This window comes from Equus quagga, chromosome 16 (genome assembly GCF_021613505.1).
Source record: "Equus quagga isolate Etosha38 chromosome 16, UCLA_HA_Equagga_1.0, whole genome shotgun sequence".
Lineage (NCBI taxonomy): Eukaryota > Metazoa > Chordata > Mammalia > Perissodactyla > Equidae > Equus > Equus quagga.
Window position 1 is genome coordinate 1,982,903 of NC_060282.1, and position 16,723 is coordinate 1,999,625.

A 16,723-nucleotide genomic window follows, 5' to 3' on the forward strand; every position below is an offset into this window, starting at 1 on the left:
CAACTTAGACAGACACCTGAATGGAGACACACTCAGTGCTCATGGGCCGAAAGGTTTAATACTGTTAAAGACACCAATATTACCCAAAGTGACCTACAGAGCCAACAAAATCACTATCAAAATCCTAATGAGGTTCTTTGCAGAAATAGAAAACCCATCCGAAAACCCATATGGAATCTCAAGGGACCCCAAATGGCCAAAACAATCTTGAAAAAGAAGAAGGAAGCTAGAAGACTCATACTTCCTCATTTCAAAACCTACTACAAAGCTACAGTAATCAAAACAGTGTGGTCCTGACATAAAGACACATGTATGGAGCCATGGATAGAATAGAGACCCTTGCATATATGCTCAAATGATTTTTGACAAGGGCGCCAAGACCATTCCATGGGGAAAGGACAGTCTTTTCAATAAATGATGCTGGGAAGATTGGATATCTACATGAAAAAGAATGAAGTTGGACCCCTAACTCACACAATGTACAAAAATTAACTCAAAATGGACCAAAGACCTAAATGTAAGCCCTAAAACAATAAAACTCTTTGAAGAAACATGGGAAGGTTTCACGACATTGGACTTGGCAATGCTTTCTTGGATATGACACCGAAGGTGCAGGGAACAAAAGAAAAAATAGACAAATTGGATTTCACAAAAACTTTAAAATTTTGTGTATCAAAAGACACCATCCACTGAATAAAAAGGCAACCCACAGAGTGAGTAAAAATATTTTCAAGTCATACATCTGAAAGGTATTAATATCCAGACTATGTAGAATACTCTTAAAACTCAACAACAACAAAAAACAAATAACCTAATTAAAAAATGAGCCAACGGTGCCGGCCCCGTAGCCGAGTGGTTAAGTTCGCGTGCTCTGCTTCGATGGCCCAGGGTTTCCCAGTTCGGATCCTGGGTGTGGACCTAGCACTGCTCATCAAGCCATGCTGAGGTAGCATCCCACATGTCACAACTAGAAGGACCCACAACTAAAAATATACAACTATGTACCGGGGGTGTTCGGGAGGAGGGGGAAAAATAAAATCTTAAAAAAAAAGAGAGAGAGAGAGAACATTTAAAATAAAAGAAAAATTGAGCAAAGGATTGGAATAGACATTTTTGCCAAAGAAGATATACAAATGGCTAATACGCACATGAAAAGATGCTCAACATCACTGATCATTAGGGAAATGCAAATCCAAAATAAAACAAGATGCCACCCCACATCAGTTAGTACGGCTACCATCAGAAAAACAGAAAACAACAAGCTTTAGTGATGACTTGGCAAAACTGGAAATGTGTGTACTGTTGGCGGGAATGTAAAATGGTATAGCCACTGTGGAAAAAGTATGGTGATTCCTCAGAAAAGTTAAAAACAGAATTACCATATGACCCAGCAATTCCACTTCTGAGTGTATACACACAAAAGAATTGAAAGCAGAATCTCAAAGAGACATTGGTACACCCATGTTCACAGCAGCGTTATTCACAGTAGCCAAAATGTGGAAACAATGCCAAGTGTCCATCAGTGGACGAATGGACAAGCACAATGTGGAATATACATACAATGGAATATTATCCAGCTTTAAAAAGGAAGGAAATTCTGCAATATGCTATAACATGGATGAACCTTGAGGACACTAGACTAATTAAAATAAGACAATCACAAGAAACCAAATACTGTATGAGTCCACATATATGCCTTAGAGTAGTCAAAATCATTGATACAGAAAGCGGAATGGAGGTTGCCAGGGACTGAGGGCAAGGGAGAGTGGGGAGTTATTGTTGAATGGGGACAGAATTTCAGTCTATGATGAAAACAGATGCGGGGTTGGGTGGTTGGGATGGATCCACAACAAGCTGGCTGTGTGATGCCGTTGAACTGTATCCTTAGAAGTGGTCAAGATGGTAAATTTTATCTTGTGTATTTTACTACAACAAAAAACAAGAAAAAATGGGTAACGAGGTAAACTGAAAATAGAAGATAAAGTATAAATAATCATTATACATGAGCTATCACAATATACGTAAACAGAATGAACGTGAGAGTTAAAAGACAAAGACTGCGAGACTGCGTAAAACAACAAGATAGGGCAATATGGTGTTTAAGGGAGTAACATCTGAAATACAAGTTACGGAAAGGTTGAAAGTCACAGGATTGAAAAGTCGATCTCAGCAAGTATTACCCAAAAGGACACAGACGCATCCATGGTGGGAGATGCAGTAGTGTCTTCAGCGGACCAGATGAGGGCCCCCCAGGACAGAGAGCCAGCATGGGTCGACCTGCTCAGTAGGCTCCCTAGAGGGATGGAGGGACCAGAGCAGCTGTAGGTGGAGAGGGACACTCCGCATGAGTCTCCGGGCTTCCAGAAGCTTCTCAATTGACCACTTGGGCTAGAGATGCATGAGGGGAGGTCAGGGCACTGCAAGAGAGATCTCCACTCTAGAAGCACCCACCAGAGGAAGTGTCCGGCCTAACCACCTGCCTGGTATAGAGAGCTGAGTTCAGTCTAGGATGGCAAGATTCAGCAACCTCTCCTACCCTCTTACACTCCATCCATCTCAAACTGGCTAGCAAGCTGGATGGCATAAGGAGAAAAATAAGAGGTGGCAAGACACACACACACACACACACACACACACAGCCCTCCTGCCCACTGCTGGCTGCAGCCTGATGGAGACCCAATTGCAGTGAGCTTTGCAGTTTTAAATGTGGAGGACAACAGCTAGAACGTGAGCAGAATGACTGAAACACAGAGCCACACGGGCAGGAGGTGATCCTGGAGATGAAACGGGGAGTGCAAAGGCACAGAGGTGTAGGGATGCTCATGGTTCCTAGGAAGGCACCTGTGCTCTCCAGGGCATCAAAGAAGCCAGTGAGGAGGGGGCGCAGGGCCTGCGTGGCAGTTGGTCTCTGCACACGAGGGCTGTTTGTGGTCAGGGTGAAATGCACGCATTTGTTCATCCAAGAAACACTGACTGAGTCTTCACCCGAGTCAGCCGTGGAACCCATGAGGCCAGGCCAAGTGCTTGGTGCAGCGGGCAAGACAACGGTAGAAGGCTAGCATGCTGCACTTGGGACCCCCTTTCTTCCCTGAGAGAAAGTTTGCCCGCAGGAACTGCACAGGAGGTCTGACTCGATGCAAAAGCTGCAGAATAGCTTCTGGTGCGCTCTCTGGTTTACAGTGTGCTGGCTTGTTTCCTGAGGTTTATTACAACGCAGCACGAGCTCTATGAGGGCAAAGACTGTCAGCCTGTTCTTCTGCTGGAGCCCGGCTGCAGCTCCCCGGCTGGAAGAGCTGTAGGGACCTTCCTTGTCTTCACAGCACTAGACCAGGTGGCCAGGGTCCCGCCCTCTGCGGGGCTACAGCTCACAGGTGGGGAGAGGCCACTGTACACGTGACCTGTCAGCAGACTGGTGGGTCCTGGCTGCCGGAGCAGGCCCGCTGCGAAGGCACCTGTGCACCACCGGCTCAGGGCTTCAGGCCTGGAATTCCAGGGCCTTTTCCCAGACCTGATCTTTGACGTGGAATGAACACTGCACCCAACCCCCCCCCCCCCCCCGCCCCCGCGCCCTCTGCCTTTCTCAAGCCTGTGACCCTCAAGTTGACCAGTTTATTTAGTGCAGAGACTTAGTCCTCAGCTGTGCTGGAAACTCTACACAAAGTGTGTCAAGATACCGTGAACTTTGAGCGTTGTCCTTTTTCATTCAAGGTTCTCCTGCTAACGAGTCCTTCTGTTGTTGGTGATCCCTCTCGTCGTGTGTCCTGTAATAATCCCTTCCAGAGCTGTCAGAGGTGCCATGGTGCGCATGCCATAGAGCGCAGTGCCTTCCCTCATGCACGTTACACGGCTGTTCATTCTTATTACGATAAGTATGTGACTGAAAGGGGAACACTCGTCTCCATCACTCTTAAAATTCGCTTGCAGGAGGGGCTGGCCCCGTGGCCGAGTGGTTAAGTCTGTGCGCTCCGCTGCAGGCGGCCCAGTGTTTCGTTGGTTCGAATCCTGGGCACGGACATGGCACTGCTCATCAAACCATGCTGAGGCAGCATCCCACATGCTACAACTAGAAGGACCCACAACGAAGAATATACAACTATGTACTGGGGGGCTTTGGGGAGAAAAAGGAAAAAATAAAATCTTAAAAAAAAAAAAATTCGCTTGCGGGAATGTACCACTTTCTAAAACCCTTCTTCCCAACAGGGCATTTCGGTGGCCTTTTCCCCATTTTTCTTTGTCTATTTCTCTTGCACACAGACTGTTATTAACAGCCATGGACCTGGCAGTGGAAATTGCTGGATCCTATGGTATCCAGTACTCCAAGAAGAGGGGCCACCTGTTTCTTCAAGTCCCCACCCCTTGAGGGTCCTGGGGGCTGGGCTCAAGAGGCGCAGCTGCAGTTGACCTAACTGCCTCCAGGGGGCGACGAAGAGCTCAGACTTCTGGGCAAGAGGCTCCTGGAGCCCTGCCACAGGCCAGCGGTGGGTGCTGGTCTGGGCTGGGTTTGGGGTGGCGTCCCACAGCCCTAGCCTAGGGGAAGGAGTCTGAGGACCTTCTTGGGGGTTCAGGCTCAGTCCCTGGAGTTGGGGACAGGGAAGGACCAGGGATGAAGGGTGGAGAAGCTGGGACCCAGCTCCCAGGGGAGGAAGAAGGTCCTGCTCTGGGCAGGAAGGGGGGCTGAGCTGGATGTGCTCCAGTGGCCCACACATCTCAGCGTTTTGGCAGAGAAGGGGGAGGGGGCACAGTGTGCCCCTAGGCTGATGGCCCCTCTTCCTGACAGTGGACCTTAGGAACGTCCACCATATTCATGGATGCCTTGCCCTGTGATGCCTGTGACCTGTGTACTTCTCTATAGGACACTGGCACACCCTCAGCAGGACAGGAGGATGTCAGGGCTGGGCATTTCCCTCTCAGGCCCTCTCTGTGCTCTCGGGATGGGTGAGCCCTGGCCCCCAGCTCCACGTTAGAGGAGACATCCCAGCTCGGCCTCGGCACAGGATCTCCTCCGCAGGAGGAAGATTCCAGGGAGGGCCTGCCAGACCGCTGGGGCAGACAGGGCAGTGCAGGGCTGACACGGGCAGCAGGCGCTCTCAGAAACCTCATGTCCTCGTCGATGGTGACGCTTTGCAGGAGGCTCTTCCCGGACCTGCTCCTTGGGTTCAGGGCTTGGGGTCTGGGAGGCACCAGGAGTTCAGTGCAAGTACAGGGGCATTTGGTGCCGGCACCTCGTGTTGCAGCCGTCTCTGCAGTTCCTCTGGGCAGGAGAGGCTGGCATTGGGCTGACCCATGTCCCCAGCTTCCTTGTGGCAGGCCATGTGGGGACATGGGAAGCTGGCACATGGCAACAGCCCCGAAAGCCCGAGAACAGACCAGGAGAGGCCGAGAGGGTGTGGGGCGGAGGCACACAGGCAGGGACGGGCAATAGGAGGAGTGTCCAGCATGGCCGTGGCTGATGACCTCCTCACCAAGGGCAGGCAGTCACTCCAGCCTGCGTCTCTGTCCAAGGACAGCTCTTACACCGTTTGGGGCTGAGGCACATCATACATGTCAGATGCTTGCTGAAGGGGCCTTGGCAGTTCTGACTCACTGCCCCAGCTGAATATCGTCCAAGGAAGGCTCAGGAGGGGGGAATGGATTCAATTCAAGGAAAAATTAAAAATGCCACTCAGATCTTGCCCCTCCTCCTCAAACCCACACACACTCTCCATCTGCCTCCCCAGCCTGAGCTATGGCTCCCCAGTGTGCCCTCCCGAAATCAGAGTCAGGGCTTGTGGACACAGCTGAAGAGGGCTGAGGACCGAGCGCTCGGGGGCCCTCTGATGCACCAGAGACCTTGGGAGGTGACGGAACCCCCGCGGGTCAGTCTCCTCATCTGAAAACGGGAACAATGACAGTGACATCCACCTCATGGGCATGCCGACAGGATTTAGTGAGATGACACGAGATCCCAAACCATGGATCTACCTTCCGGGGGTCGGCTCCACTGTGTGCCTGCTGGAAAGAATGCCTGGGAGAGCGGGTAGCGCACGTCCACACCCCCACTCACAACCTTGCTCCTCCCGCCATCTGCCTGAGCTCGGAGTCTGTACCTCTGAGACAAGCCTTAGGATGAGGAAGGAGTGTGTGTGGCCAGAGCACAGGGCCCCGGGGGCAAGCACGGACCAAGGCAAGTGGCACCTGTCGTCTCTGCCTGAGGAGTGGCTTGCAGCCAGCCCTCAGCGACCCTTGTCTCCTGGGTCCTCACTTCTCCTTAGCTGGAAGTGCAAGCCCCGACAGACTCGGCCCCGGGCACATCAGTGCCCCCCCAGTTGTGTCTCTGGATCCCCTAACTGCTCTCACGGGACTGAAAGCCCTCACTGGGAGGGACCCTTGCTGGCTCATGTCTCCACTCCCTGCACCCAACACAAGGCCTGGGGACTAGCAGATAAAATGCATGTGGATTAATGAAATTGGCACAAACCCCTCCCAACTCCTCCCTGTCCTGGGCCATGTAGGAAGGAGACGAAACTACCCAAGGTCCCCTCTCATCTCTTGATAAGATAAGGGACCATCCATCTTGCTCCTTCCCCCACTGGGGAGTGGGGAGAGCCCTCTTGCCCCACCCACCCCCACTCAGCCCCCATCCAGACCCTGCGCCTGCGCTGATATCCACCCCCAGCAGGCCTTGCGAAATTGCCCCACTAGGTGCCCATCCATCTCTTTCTGCCTCTTCCCATTGGAGGCCTCCAGCCCTGACCCCTGCCCAGGTCTCCTGGCCGGGTCCAGGGCTGACTTCTTCCATGATGTGATCAAGTCGGCCAGTCCAGCCTTCAGGCGAGATAAAAGGATTGAGCTGAAAGGAGGGTCAGGAGCTCAGGGATGGCGTTCAGGGCGAAGGCAGACGTGCGTCTGGCAGGGTCCTGGCTGTCCCTGCGCTGGGCACACTCACTGGGCTCCAGAGCCACTCCCGCCCCGAAGGCGATGCTGCCCTTCGAAGCCATACCCGAGTGTCCGGGAAACAGGTGGATGAGGGTGCTGCAGATCTGGAGGGAGCAGGGCTCCGAGAACCTTCACCTGGAGATACATCAGACCTTCCAGGAGCTGGGGCCGATTTTCAGGTACGGCCCTCCCTGCCTGCGCGCTGAGAACACGCCAAGCCTCTGTCCCTACCGACTGTGAGTGCTTGCTGGGCGCCCTGAGCTGCTGCATCCCCGCCAGGCCCCTGTGCTCTGCATCCTCAGGAGGGCCGGCGGGGTGGGGAGGGGGCAGCTCTGCTGGTGGAGACAGTGGCTCTTGGTGAGGATGCAGCACTCCACGGCTTGCCGCTGAGTGCACAGAACGCAGACACTAGAGTGGGAGAGGCTTCAGTGAGACAGCGAGAGGACCGCCTGTTCTGAGCCCCAGTCCAGGAGAACGGGGAGGTCGGCAGGAGACAGTCTGGATTGCTTCTGCCCAGCGGGCCCAGGGAAGGACACGGCCCCACAGCAGGGCTTTGCGCTTTGTCCCACAGGTACCACATGGGAGGGACACAAACGGTGTTTGTGATGCTGCCCGAGGATGTGAAGAGACTGCAGCAGGTGGAGAGCCACCACCCAAGGCGGGGGACCGTGGGGCCCTGGCTGGCCTACCGACAGCATTGTGGGCACAAATACGGCGTGTTCTTGCTGTGAGAGCCAGTTGGGATGGGAGGTGGGCATCCTGGGTGCAGAGACGAGGGAGACGGGGAGGACCCCAAAGCAAGCCTGCCCTGGGGCCTATCTAGGTGGGTGGAGAGAGGGGGACACAGCCCCCGATGCATGAGTGCCCATCCCATGGGGGCATCGTGCCCTGGGGTTGGGGAGGCAGAGCAGTCACACAGGTGGGCCCCCTTCTGCAGAGTGAGAGGAAGAAGGCCGGCAGCCACCATGGGGGAGCGCCCCCTCCACGCAGGCCCCAGGGGTCTTGGGGTTGAGGCAGAGTTTGCTCAGGAGGGGAGAGCCCTGGGGATGGGGAGACAGTGGACAGCAGGTTGATGGCGCCTTTGCCCAGAGGCTGAGCTCAGGGTAGGAGCCTGGGTGAGCACCGGCATGCACATCTGCGGTGTCTGCTTGTGTGGACCTCTGTGCTTGCCTAAGAATGCGTGCCGTGTGTGTGCACATGTGCTCCTGTGTGTGGATGGTGCTACATGTGTGTGAATGGACATGTGGTTGCCCATGTTGACTTTCTTGTGTTTGTACTCATGTGTGTGCCTGTGTATGTGTTCGTGCCACTGCCTGTGTTGGTCATGTGTCTCCTGTGCTTGCACGTGTGTTTGTGCCTGCATGTGGGTTTACGTGTGCCTGCGTGCATGTGTGTATGTGAGTCTGCGTGTGCATGCATGTTTTGGGTGTCTGAGTAAGTGTATTGTGCACTGTGCGTGTGAGAATTGTGTGTCTGCGTTCAAGTGTGTTTTCCTATGTGTGTCCTCTGTGTTAGCATAGATGTGTGTGCACATCTGTGTGCATCTTGCTGTGTGCACGTGCTTGCACTTGTGTGTCATATGTGCATGTGTGTGCACGTGCTCGTTCTCAATACCTACAGGCAGCTGCTGCAGAAAAGCAGGCATTTGCGCTTCACCCCGGCTGAGAATGCACATCCCTCCGTCGCTCATGAGGACATCCCTGGAGCCCCTCATGTGCTCTGGGCTCTGTTTTGAGCACATTAAGGAGACGCACAATTTGGTTCCTGCCGTAGAGGAGCTGGAGACCCTAGAGGGAGAGGAGGAGGGGCGACCGGCCAGAGGCCACATTCTCAGGAACGGGGAGGGTGGGGAGAGGAAGGTCGCGAAGGGCCTCTCCCTCTCTGGGGCATGGAGTGAGCAAGGTGGGCAAAGCTGGAGAGCAGGGCTGGCTCCTTCCTCGGAGAAAAGGCCTCCACACCCAGGGAGGGCCGGGATGGGGCGTGTGTGGGCCGGGCAGGGGTTGCAAGTTTGCACGAGCAGACTCAGTGGCCACACAGCACGTCCTGCCAGGAGCTCTGGGCCCAGCCCCAGTGCAGACTTGAGCACCCTGGGCACAGCACTCTCAACCTCGCTGGAAGAAAGGGTTGCAGCTGGGGCCCAAAGGCAGCAGCCTGCCCCCGAGGGACAGCAGCAGCTCCCAGCCTCGCTCGTTTCCCTTTGGGGATAAGGAAGATGGGGTTCTGGGGCTGGGGGTCAGCTGCTGACTCAGGCTGCCCTGAAGCTCTGCTCTTGGCTCAACAGAAACGGGCCCGAATGGCGCTATGACCGATTGCGGCTGAACCCAGACGTGCTGTCACCACAGGCTGTCGAGAAGTACATCCCCATGGTGGATGGGGTGGCAAGGGACTTCTCAAAGGCCCTGAAATCGAAGGTGCTGCAGAATGCCCGGGGGAGTCTGACCCTGGATGCCCGGCCCAGCATCTTCCACTACACCATAGAAGGTGTGGGGCACAAGGGGCGGTGCGGGCTCGGGGACACTGGAGGAGGCCAGGAACTGGGGCGGGAGGGCCGGTGCGAGGCAGCTGTGAGGCCCCGGCTGCCTTAGGCTCAGCAATGGCATCCTCCCTGCAGCCAGCAACTTAACCCTTTTTGGAGAGCGGCTGGGCCTCCTTGGCCACAGCCCAAGCCCTGCCAGCCTGCACTTTATCCGTGCTCTGGAGACCATGTTCAAATCCACCATCCAGTTCATGTTCATGCCCAGGAGCCTGTCACGCTGGACAAGCACCAAGGCATGGAAGGAGCACTTTGAGGCCTGGGACTACATCTTCCAGTATGGTGAGGCCCAGGGGCCGGCCAGTGCTGCGTGGTGGGGACACGAGGCTCCCCAACTTCCACTTACCACAGTCCAGGAGAACTGAGGCCACATAAGGGGCTTGTGGCTTTTGTGTCCCCGAGAGAGCTGGCAGTGATCTGTGGGCTGATCCCTTAGAACCCGGCACAAGAGCAGGGAGACTTGGGGGTGCTGAGGGCTGGCGGGTTGGAGGACAGCATGAAGTGCCTCCCAGCACCTGGCCCAGGGCCTCCGTCTCTGTGCCCCACAGCCAACAATTCCATCCAGAAAATCTATCAGGAGCTGGCCCTTGGCCACCCGCGGCATTACAGTGGCATCGTGGCGGAGCTGCCGCTGCGTGCAGACATGAGCCTGGATGCCATCCGGGCCAATTCTATTGACCTCACTGCCGGGAGCATGGACACGGTCAGGCCAGCAACCAGCCCTGCCCAGAGAACAGGGGGCCCTCCTAACCCCAGGCAGCACCCTCTCATGCCAGCTGTCTCCTGCATATTCCCCCTCCAAACCTGCCCCTCACCCCAGTCACTGTGCCTCCAGACTGCTGACCTTGACCTCAGCTTCTGAACTGATGGAAGGCTGGAGGGGAGGGAACACAGGAGCCCACCCTGGAAGGGACGGAGTTTGCAGTTAGTTACGTGGGAAACTGAGCTCCAGGCAGAGTGCAGAGTGGACAGAGCCTGGGGACGTGCAGCCACACAGACCCCAGTGGGACAGTCTGGGTCCTGGGGAGAGGAGGAAGGGCAGAGAGGCAGCTGGAGGGCTGCACAGGGGACCCTTCCCAGTGACAGGTGACATCTGGCTGTCACTAAAGATCCTTGGAGGGGACAAGCTGATGACAGCACAGGCCTCCAGCTCCTGGAGGAGAGGACAGATGGCAACCCAGCACGGTGGGCAGGGCGAGCCCCAGGGTGTGGAGTGTAGCCGAAGCTTCGCGGTTCAGACCCAGCCTTCATCTGCCAGCATCTTGGAGGGCCTGCTCTGGCCCCAGCCCCGGGATTCCGAGCAGGGCACAGACTCGCAGTGAGAAACTCCCTGAGCAGAGGCTGAGACGCAGCCACCGCAAGAGAGCCCAGGGGAGGGCATGTCTCAGGGGCAGCTCTGGGAAAGCTCCCGGGAGGAGGGGGCCTTTCAGCTGAGTGTGGAAGAACCACCGAGAAGTCGGACAGGCCATGAAGAGGAGGAGGTGAGGGCAGTGCTGCAGGGCCTCCAACAGCCGACAGCGAGCGACGGAGGGAGGCTGAGTGGAGGACACAGGGCAACTGGGCAGATGAGGCAGCGAGGGTCAGGGCCCCATCAGGAAGGGTCTCGGGCACCAGGCCCATCTCCAAGGCTGGAGGAAGGCAGTGGGAGAGCATCTTGGTCAGAGCTGCTCCCTAAGTGTCCCTGTGTGCCACCAGGTAGAGCAGGGCCTGAAGCTCAGGGGCAGCGGGAGGCCACTGCTGCATGTCAGGCGAGGCCAGGGGCACACTGCCCGGGGGACTGGCATTCAGGAGATATTCAGCCCCCAGATCTCGGGCTGGCCTGGTGGGCGCCTCTCCCAACACATGGAAATGAGCCAGGAGGAAGAACTGGTTGGGGTTCCGGGGTGGCCAGTTCGTGCTATGACCATGACGGCTGGGCTGGCCTGCCTGTGGATGCCCAGAGGAGATCACCTATGGAGAGCAGATGGACCTGGACTCCTGAACCCTTTCCCTGAAATAAATGGCAAAAGTGAGCCCCTCCCATCCCGCAGAAGAGTGAGAACCAGGCCCTGAGGAGGCCTGGGTCCTCACTGAGATGGGACTCCTTTCCTGAGCGAGTCAGGGAAAGGAGATGAGGTGGGTGTTAGGATCTCGAGGTCTCACATCCCCAGGCTCTGTCCTGCTCTGGGCATGCACATCACAGTGGGTTTGAGACGACCGTGCCCCCAGGGGAAGGCCGTCTTCCTGGGTTGGGTGGCCTGGGTCTGAGGTGCATGGCCTTTGCTGAGGTCTGAGCCCTGCACCTGTTGCTCCTGCAGACGGCCTACCCCTTACTAATGACCCTCTTTGAGCTGGCTCGGAACCCCAAAGTGCAGCAGGCCCTTCGCCAGGAGAGCCTGGTGGCCGAGGCCAGGATCTCTGAAAATCCCCGGAGGGCGACCACGGAGCTGCCCCTGCTGCGCGCGGCCCTCAAGGAGACCTTGAGGTAGGTGTGGCAGACGCTGGCTGCCCCCACTGCGGTGGCTCCGTCTGGAGAGCAGCCTCACTGGGGCTTGCAGAGAGGGATCCCGGGGCTGATAAGCAGCCTTGCCCAAGGCCCCATCCCCCAGCACCTCCTCTTCCTCTCCCTAAGGGGACGGGCGCTTCGTCCTCTGGGATCCCACTTCAGTGTCCTGGGTGCCATCCTCAGCGGTGTCCTCCCCGGCCCAGGGCTGCTCAGGCTGGGGGAGCTTTGGCTGATCTCAGGAGGTGCACGGAGGCAGCTCCTCATGATCTGGACCTCCTGGTGCCAGAAGCCACCTGTGAGGGCGGAGGGGAGCGCTCCCTGGCCGGTGTGTCCTGGCTAGGAAGGCTGCGGAAGGGCAGCGACGGGCCCCGTCACAGCTGAGGACCCTGTCGGGCGCCCCTATCCACAGGCTGTACCCGGTGGGTGTCTTCTTGGAGCGAGAGGTGAGCTCGGATCTGGTGCTGCAGAACTACCACGTCCCGGCTGGGGTGAGTGAGGCCCCACAGTCCTTCCAGCAGCCACCAAGCCCACGTGACCTTCGCCCAGCGGGCCGCTCACCCTGCCCCTCCTCCCCTGCCTGCAGACAACAGTCAAGGTGCTGCTCTACTCCCTGGGTCGAAACCCTGCCGTGTTCGTGAGGCCCGAGCGCTATCATCCCCAGCGCTGGCTAGACAACAGGGCCTCCAGCACCAGGTTCCCCTACCTGGCCTTTGGCTTTGGCCTGCGCCAGTGCCTGGGGCGGCGCCTGGCGGAGGTGGAGATGCTGCTTCTGCTGCACCACGTGAGCGGGCCTGGGCGGGGCAGGCCGGGACTGGAGGCGGTCGGACTGGGCGTGGCCTGTAGGTGGGTGGGGCGGGAGGCCGAGGCTGTTGGGCGGCCTGGCTGGAGACCGGGGGCTTCTCCTTTAGGTGTGCCCACGTAGCGGGGCCCTGGAAGGCGGGGGAAGCCGGGCCAGGACCGTGGGGCTGATCCGCTGGTCTCGGGGAATCCGCGCCTCTGTCCTAGGTGCTGAAAAACTTCGTGGTGGAGACGCTAACGCAAGAGGATGTGAAGATGATCTACCGGTTCATATTGATGCCCTCCACACTCCCCCTCCTTACCTTCCGGGCCATCAACTAGTCACGTCTTTACTGTTGGGTCGGCCACGCCACCAGCCCCCCTCTCCCTGACCCCAGGCTACCCTTGTTTTTTCCCATGGGCCCTGCTTATGGTGTCACACACTGTCCAGCCAGCACTTTGCACAAGTGGAACAGCCCGGGCTCTCCGAGGGTCCAGGCTTGCCAGGCTATGCATCAAGGCCAGGGCAGAGCTAGGGATGAATCTTGGTTGCAGGTGCTAGCTGTGTGCCCAGTCCCACCAGCACCTTCTCCAGCAGGGGGCACCCTCTGAGGGCCTTTGGCTCACTGTCGCCCCAGCACTATCTCCAGGCTCTTCATATGTCCCTACAAGGGGCCTCAGATCCTGGCCCTTGTCTTCTGCTCCAGTGTCATATTCTTCTTCTACTTGTCTGCAAGCTCCCATGCTACATCTGTGTGGGTTCAGAGTCATTAAAAGGGTACTCAGCATCCCTGAGTCCAGGTCAAGTATCCCTTGCTGCAGCCTACCTTCCCAGTCAGCTCAAGTCAATGCACTGAGCACTGTGAAATTCTTTCTCTTGGAATGGAATCTGCAGAGTAGAGTGAAAAGGCCCTTGTAATCACTTGTCCTGACACATCTCCATTTTCAAGACAAGAAACTCTCTAGAGGGAATTGTGACCCCACAACCAACTAGTTCAGCCAGGTACCCCAGATCTCATCTCCTATGATCCAGATATTGTTCAGAAATCACCGTTTACTGTGGGCCTTGGGCATCTCCTGAGGATGTGGGAGAAGTTTGGGGGGAGAGGCTTGGATGTACCCTGGAAAGGTATCTTGGCAAGAGGATAATCATTATTGGGTCAGCAATTTTGACAGATGACTTTTGTTCATGCATCCCTCCAGTCAATGTACAAACACATGCCATATTCTGGGGCCTGAGATTGGCACTGGGAGAAACCAGTTAGCAAAGCCAATAGGCTTCCAGTGCTCATGTACTCCTAATTCAGTCAGGAAAGTAGATGCCTTGATCACTAGTCACTCTATGGTGGACCAACACAGGGAGAGGGGAAGTGCCCCCAGTTAAGAGCACACCTCACTAACCCTTCTTTATCCCAAATCTTTTTGTTTTTAAGATTGGCACCTGAGCTAACAACTGTGGCCAATCTTTTTTTTTTTTTTTCTGCTTTATCTCCCCAAATCCCCCCTTGTACATAGTTGAATATCTTAGTTGCAGGTCCTTCTGGTTGTGGCATGTGGGATGCCACCTCAGCCTGGCCTGATGAGCAGTGCTATGTCCATGCCCCGGATCCGAACCAGCGAAACCCTGGGCTGCCGCAGCGGAGCGCACCAACTTAACCACTCAGCCACAGGGCCAGCCCCTCCCAAATCATTTTTACTGGACCTGTGTCACAGCAACCAGATAATGGTGGCTGCTGATGATTAGAGATTTTGTTTCCCATGTCTAGGGAAATCCAGAGGTAGGCAGGCCAATGGTGGTCAGTAGTTCCATGATGTTGTTGGGGTCTCAGCCTAGTGACTTTGTGGTTACAGATTGCTGCTCCACTTTGGGAAAGGGGTGCTGCATCAGACAGGAACACAGGAATTGGCCAGAGTGCTCTCAATCAAGAGTTGCCCCAGAGTACCCATCTGGGTTCATTGCTCATAACTGGGTCACATGAATCCTAAATGAGGCTAAGAAATCTCTTTAAAACTCATTATTTGTAAATTATTAGAGATTCACAGAAAATTGCAAGTAAGTGTATAAGTAGGTCCTCCACATCCTTCACAAGCTTCCCCCAAAGTTAACATCTTGTGAGTCTGTAGTACATTACTGAAACCAGGAATTTGATGTTGGTACAATCTAGTGATCTTGTTCAGATTTTACCAGTTATTTGTGTGTGTGTGTGTGTGTATGTGGATAAGTCTATAAAATTTTATTACACATATGTGTTTGCATAACCACCAACACAGTCAAGGTTCAAAACTGTTCCATCAACACAAATCTCCTTCATTCTACCACTTTATATTCATTCGAGCCACCTTAGCCCCTAATCCCTATCTCAGGCACAAATAGTCTGTTCTCCATCTCTATAACTATGTTATTTCACAACATGAGGAGAATCTTCAATAATATACGGATGGAATCACATGTATATTATGTGAATGGAATCATATGTATACATCATTTTGAGTTTTTCTTTTTTCACCATAATTTCCTTGAGGTTAATTCCCTTTATTGTGTGAATCAATAGTCCCTTCCCTTATTGCCAAGCAGTGTTACATGGTATGATTGCCACAGTTTGCATAACCATTCACCCGTTGTTGGACATTAGGTCATTTCTAGTTGGGGGAATTATCAAATAAAATTACTGTGAACATTCTGGAATAAGTTTCTTGAAAATTAGTTTTCATTTGTAGGGGAATAAATGCCCAAGAATGCAATTCCTGGATCATATGGCAAGTCCAATTTTTTTTTTTAAAAAAAGCTGCCAAGCTGCTTTCCAGAAGGGCTGTGCTATTTTCTATTCCACGGTGTATGAAGGATCCAGGAGTGTTCCAGTTTTTCTGTGTCCTCACTAGTGTTTAGTGTTTTATTTATTATTATTATTTAATTGCCATTTCAATAGAGGCATAGTGATATCTTACTGCGGTTTTAACATACATTTCCCTCATGACTAATGATGTTGAACTTCTTTGAATGTGCGAATTTGCCATATGTCCACTCTCTTCATTAAAGTGTTAGACAAATGAGTTTGTCCATTTATAATTGGATTTTATTTTTAATGCTGTGTTCTGAGAATTTTTGTGTTTGTAGATGCATATCCTTTGCTAGATACCTCATTTGCAAATCTTTTCTCCCAGTGTGTAGTGTGTCTTTTCATCCTCTTAGAAGTTTTTCATAGACTAAAAGTTTTAATTTTTATAATATCCAATATACCCGTTTTTCCTTTGATGGATCATGCTTTTGGTGTCATGTACATGACGTCTTTGCCTAGTCTTATATCCAAAGATTTTCTCTTATTTTTTTCCAAAAAAATTATAGCTTTATGATTCACCTTTAATTTCAGGATCCATTTGGAGTGACTTTTTATATTAGACATGAGGTTCACATTGTGGTGCAGCTTTTTACTAATGAAACTCCAATTGTTCCAACATCTTTTATTGAATTGCTCTTGCAATTTTGAAAAAAGTTAATTGGGCTATTTGTGTGGGTTTATTTCTGAGTTCTGTATTCTTCTCCATTGATTTATGTGTCTGTCACCAAAACCACACCGTTTGGATCGCTGTGATTACAGAGTAGGCCTTAACCCAGGAAAGAGTGGCTCTCCCTCTCCACTGCTTCTCACATTGTACTGGCTCTTCTGGGGCCTTTACATTTCCACCTAAATTTTAGAGTGAACTTGTCTAAGTCTAAAAAATTTGCTTGGATTTTGATAAGAATTCATTAAATCTATAAATCATGTCTAAGAGAATTGACATTTTTACTGTATTGAGATTTCCAATCCATGAACAGAGTATATATCTCCAAATATTTAGATCTTCTTTGATTTATGTCATCAGAATTTTGCAATCTCCCTAACACACATCCAGAAACATTGCCTGTAAATGGCCCTAAGAGTGGGATTTCTAGAAAGGGCCAGCAATTGAGAGTGGAACAGCCAGGACCCAGCCATCCAGGGGAGCAGACAGGGTCTACTTTGGAAAGAAGCATA

General features: G+C 53.6%; 1 protein-coding gene across 1 annotated transcript; it reads left to right on the forward strand.

Moving 5' to 3' along the window:
• Positions 1 to 6,855: 6,855 nt before the first annotated feature.
• On the forward strand, positions 6,856 to 13,052 carry LOC124228216 (cytochrome P450 11B1, mitochondrial-like). Its single transcript, XM_046642561.1, has 9 exons — positions 6,856 to 7,094; positions 7,487 to 7,642; positions 9,197 to 9,396; positions 9,527 to 9,730; positions 9,997 to 10,151; positions 11,746 to 11,912; positions 12,343 to 12,421; positions 12,517 to 12,714; positions 12,939 to 13,052. The coding sequence occupies exons 1-9, from the start codon at positions 6,856 to 6,858 to the stop codon at positions 13,050 to 13,052; spliced, it is 1,512 nt and encodes a 503-aa protein (XP_046498517.1).
• The last annotated feature ends 3,671 nt before the right edge of the window (positions 13,053 to 16,723 follow it).

Bases quoted from the DNA above. Each gene is read 5' to 3' on its own strand.
- LOC124228216 (XM_046642561.1), top strand. From the start codon at position 6,856: ATGGCGTTCAGGGCGAAGGCAGACGTGCGTCTGGCAGGGTCCTGGCTG. The intron at 7,643-9,196 runs GTGAGAGCCAGT...TTGGCTCAACAG, and splicing joins AAATACGGCGTGTTCTTGCT to AAACGGGCCCGAATGGCGCT. The intron at 12,715-12,938 runs GTGAGCGGGCCT...CCTCTGTCCTAG, and splicing joins TGCTGCTTCTGCTGCACCAC to GTGCTGAAAAACTTCGTGGT.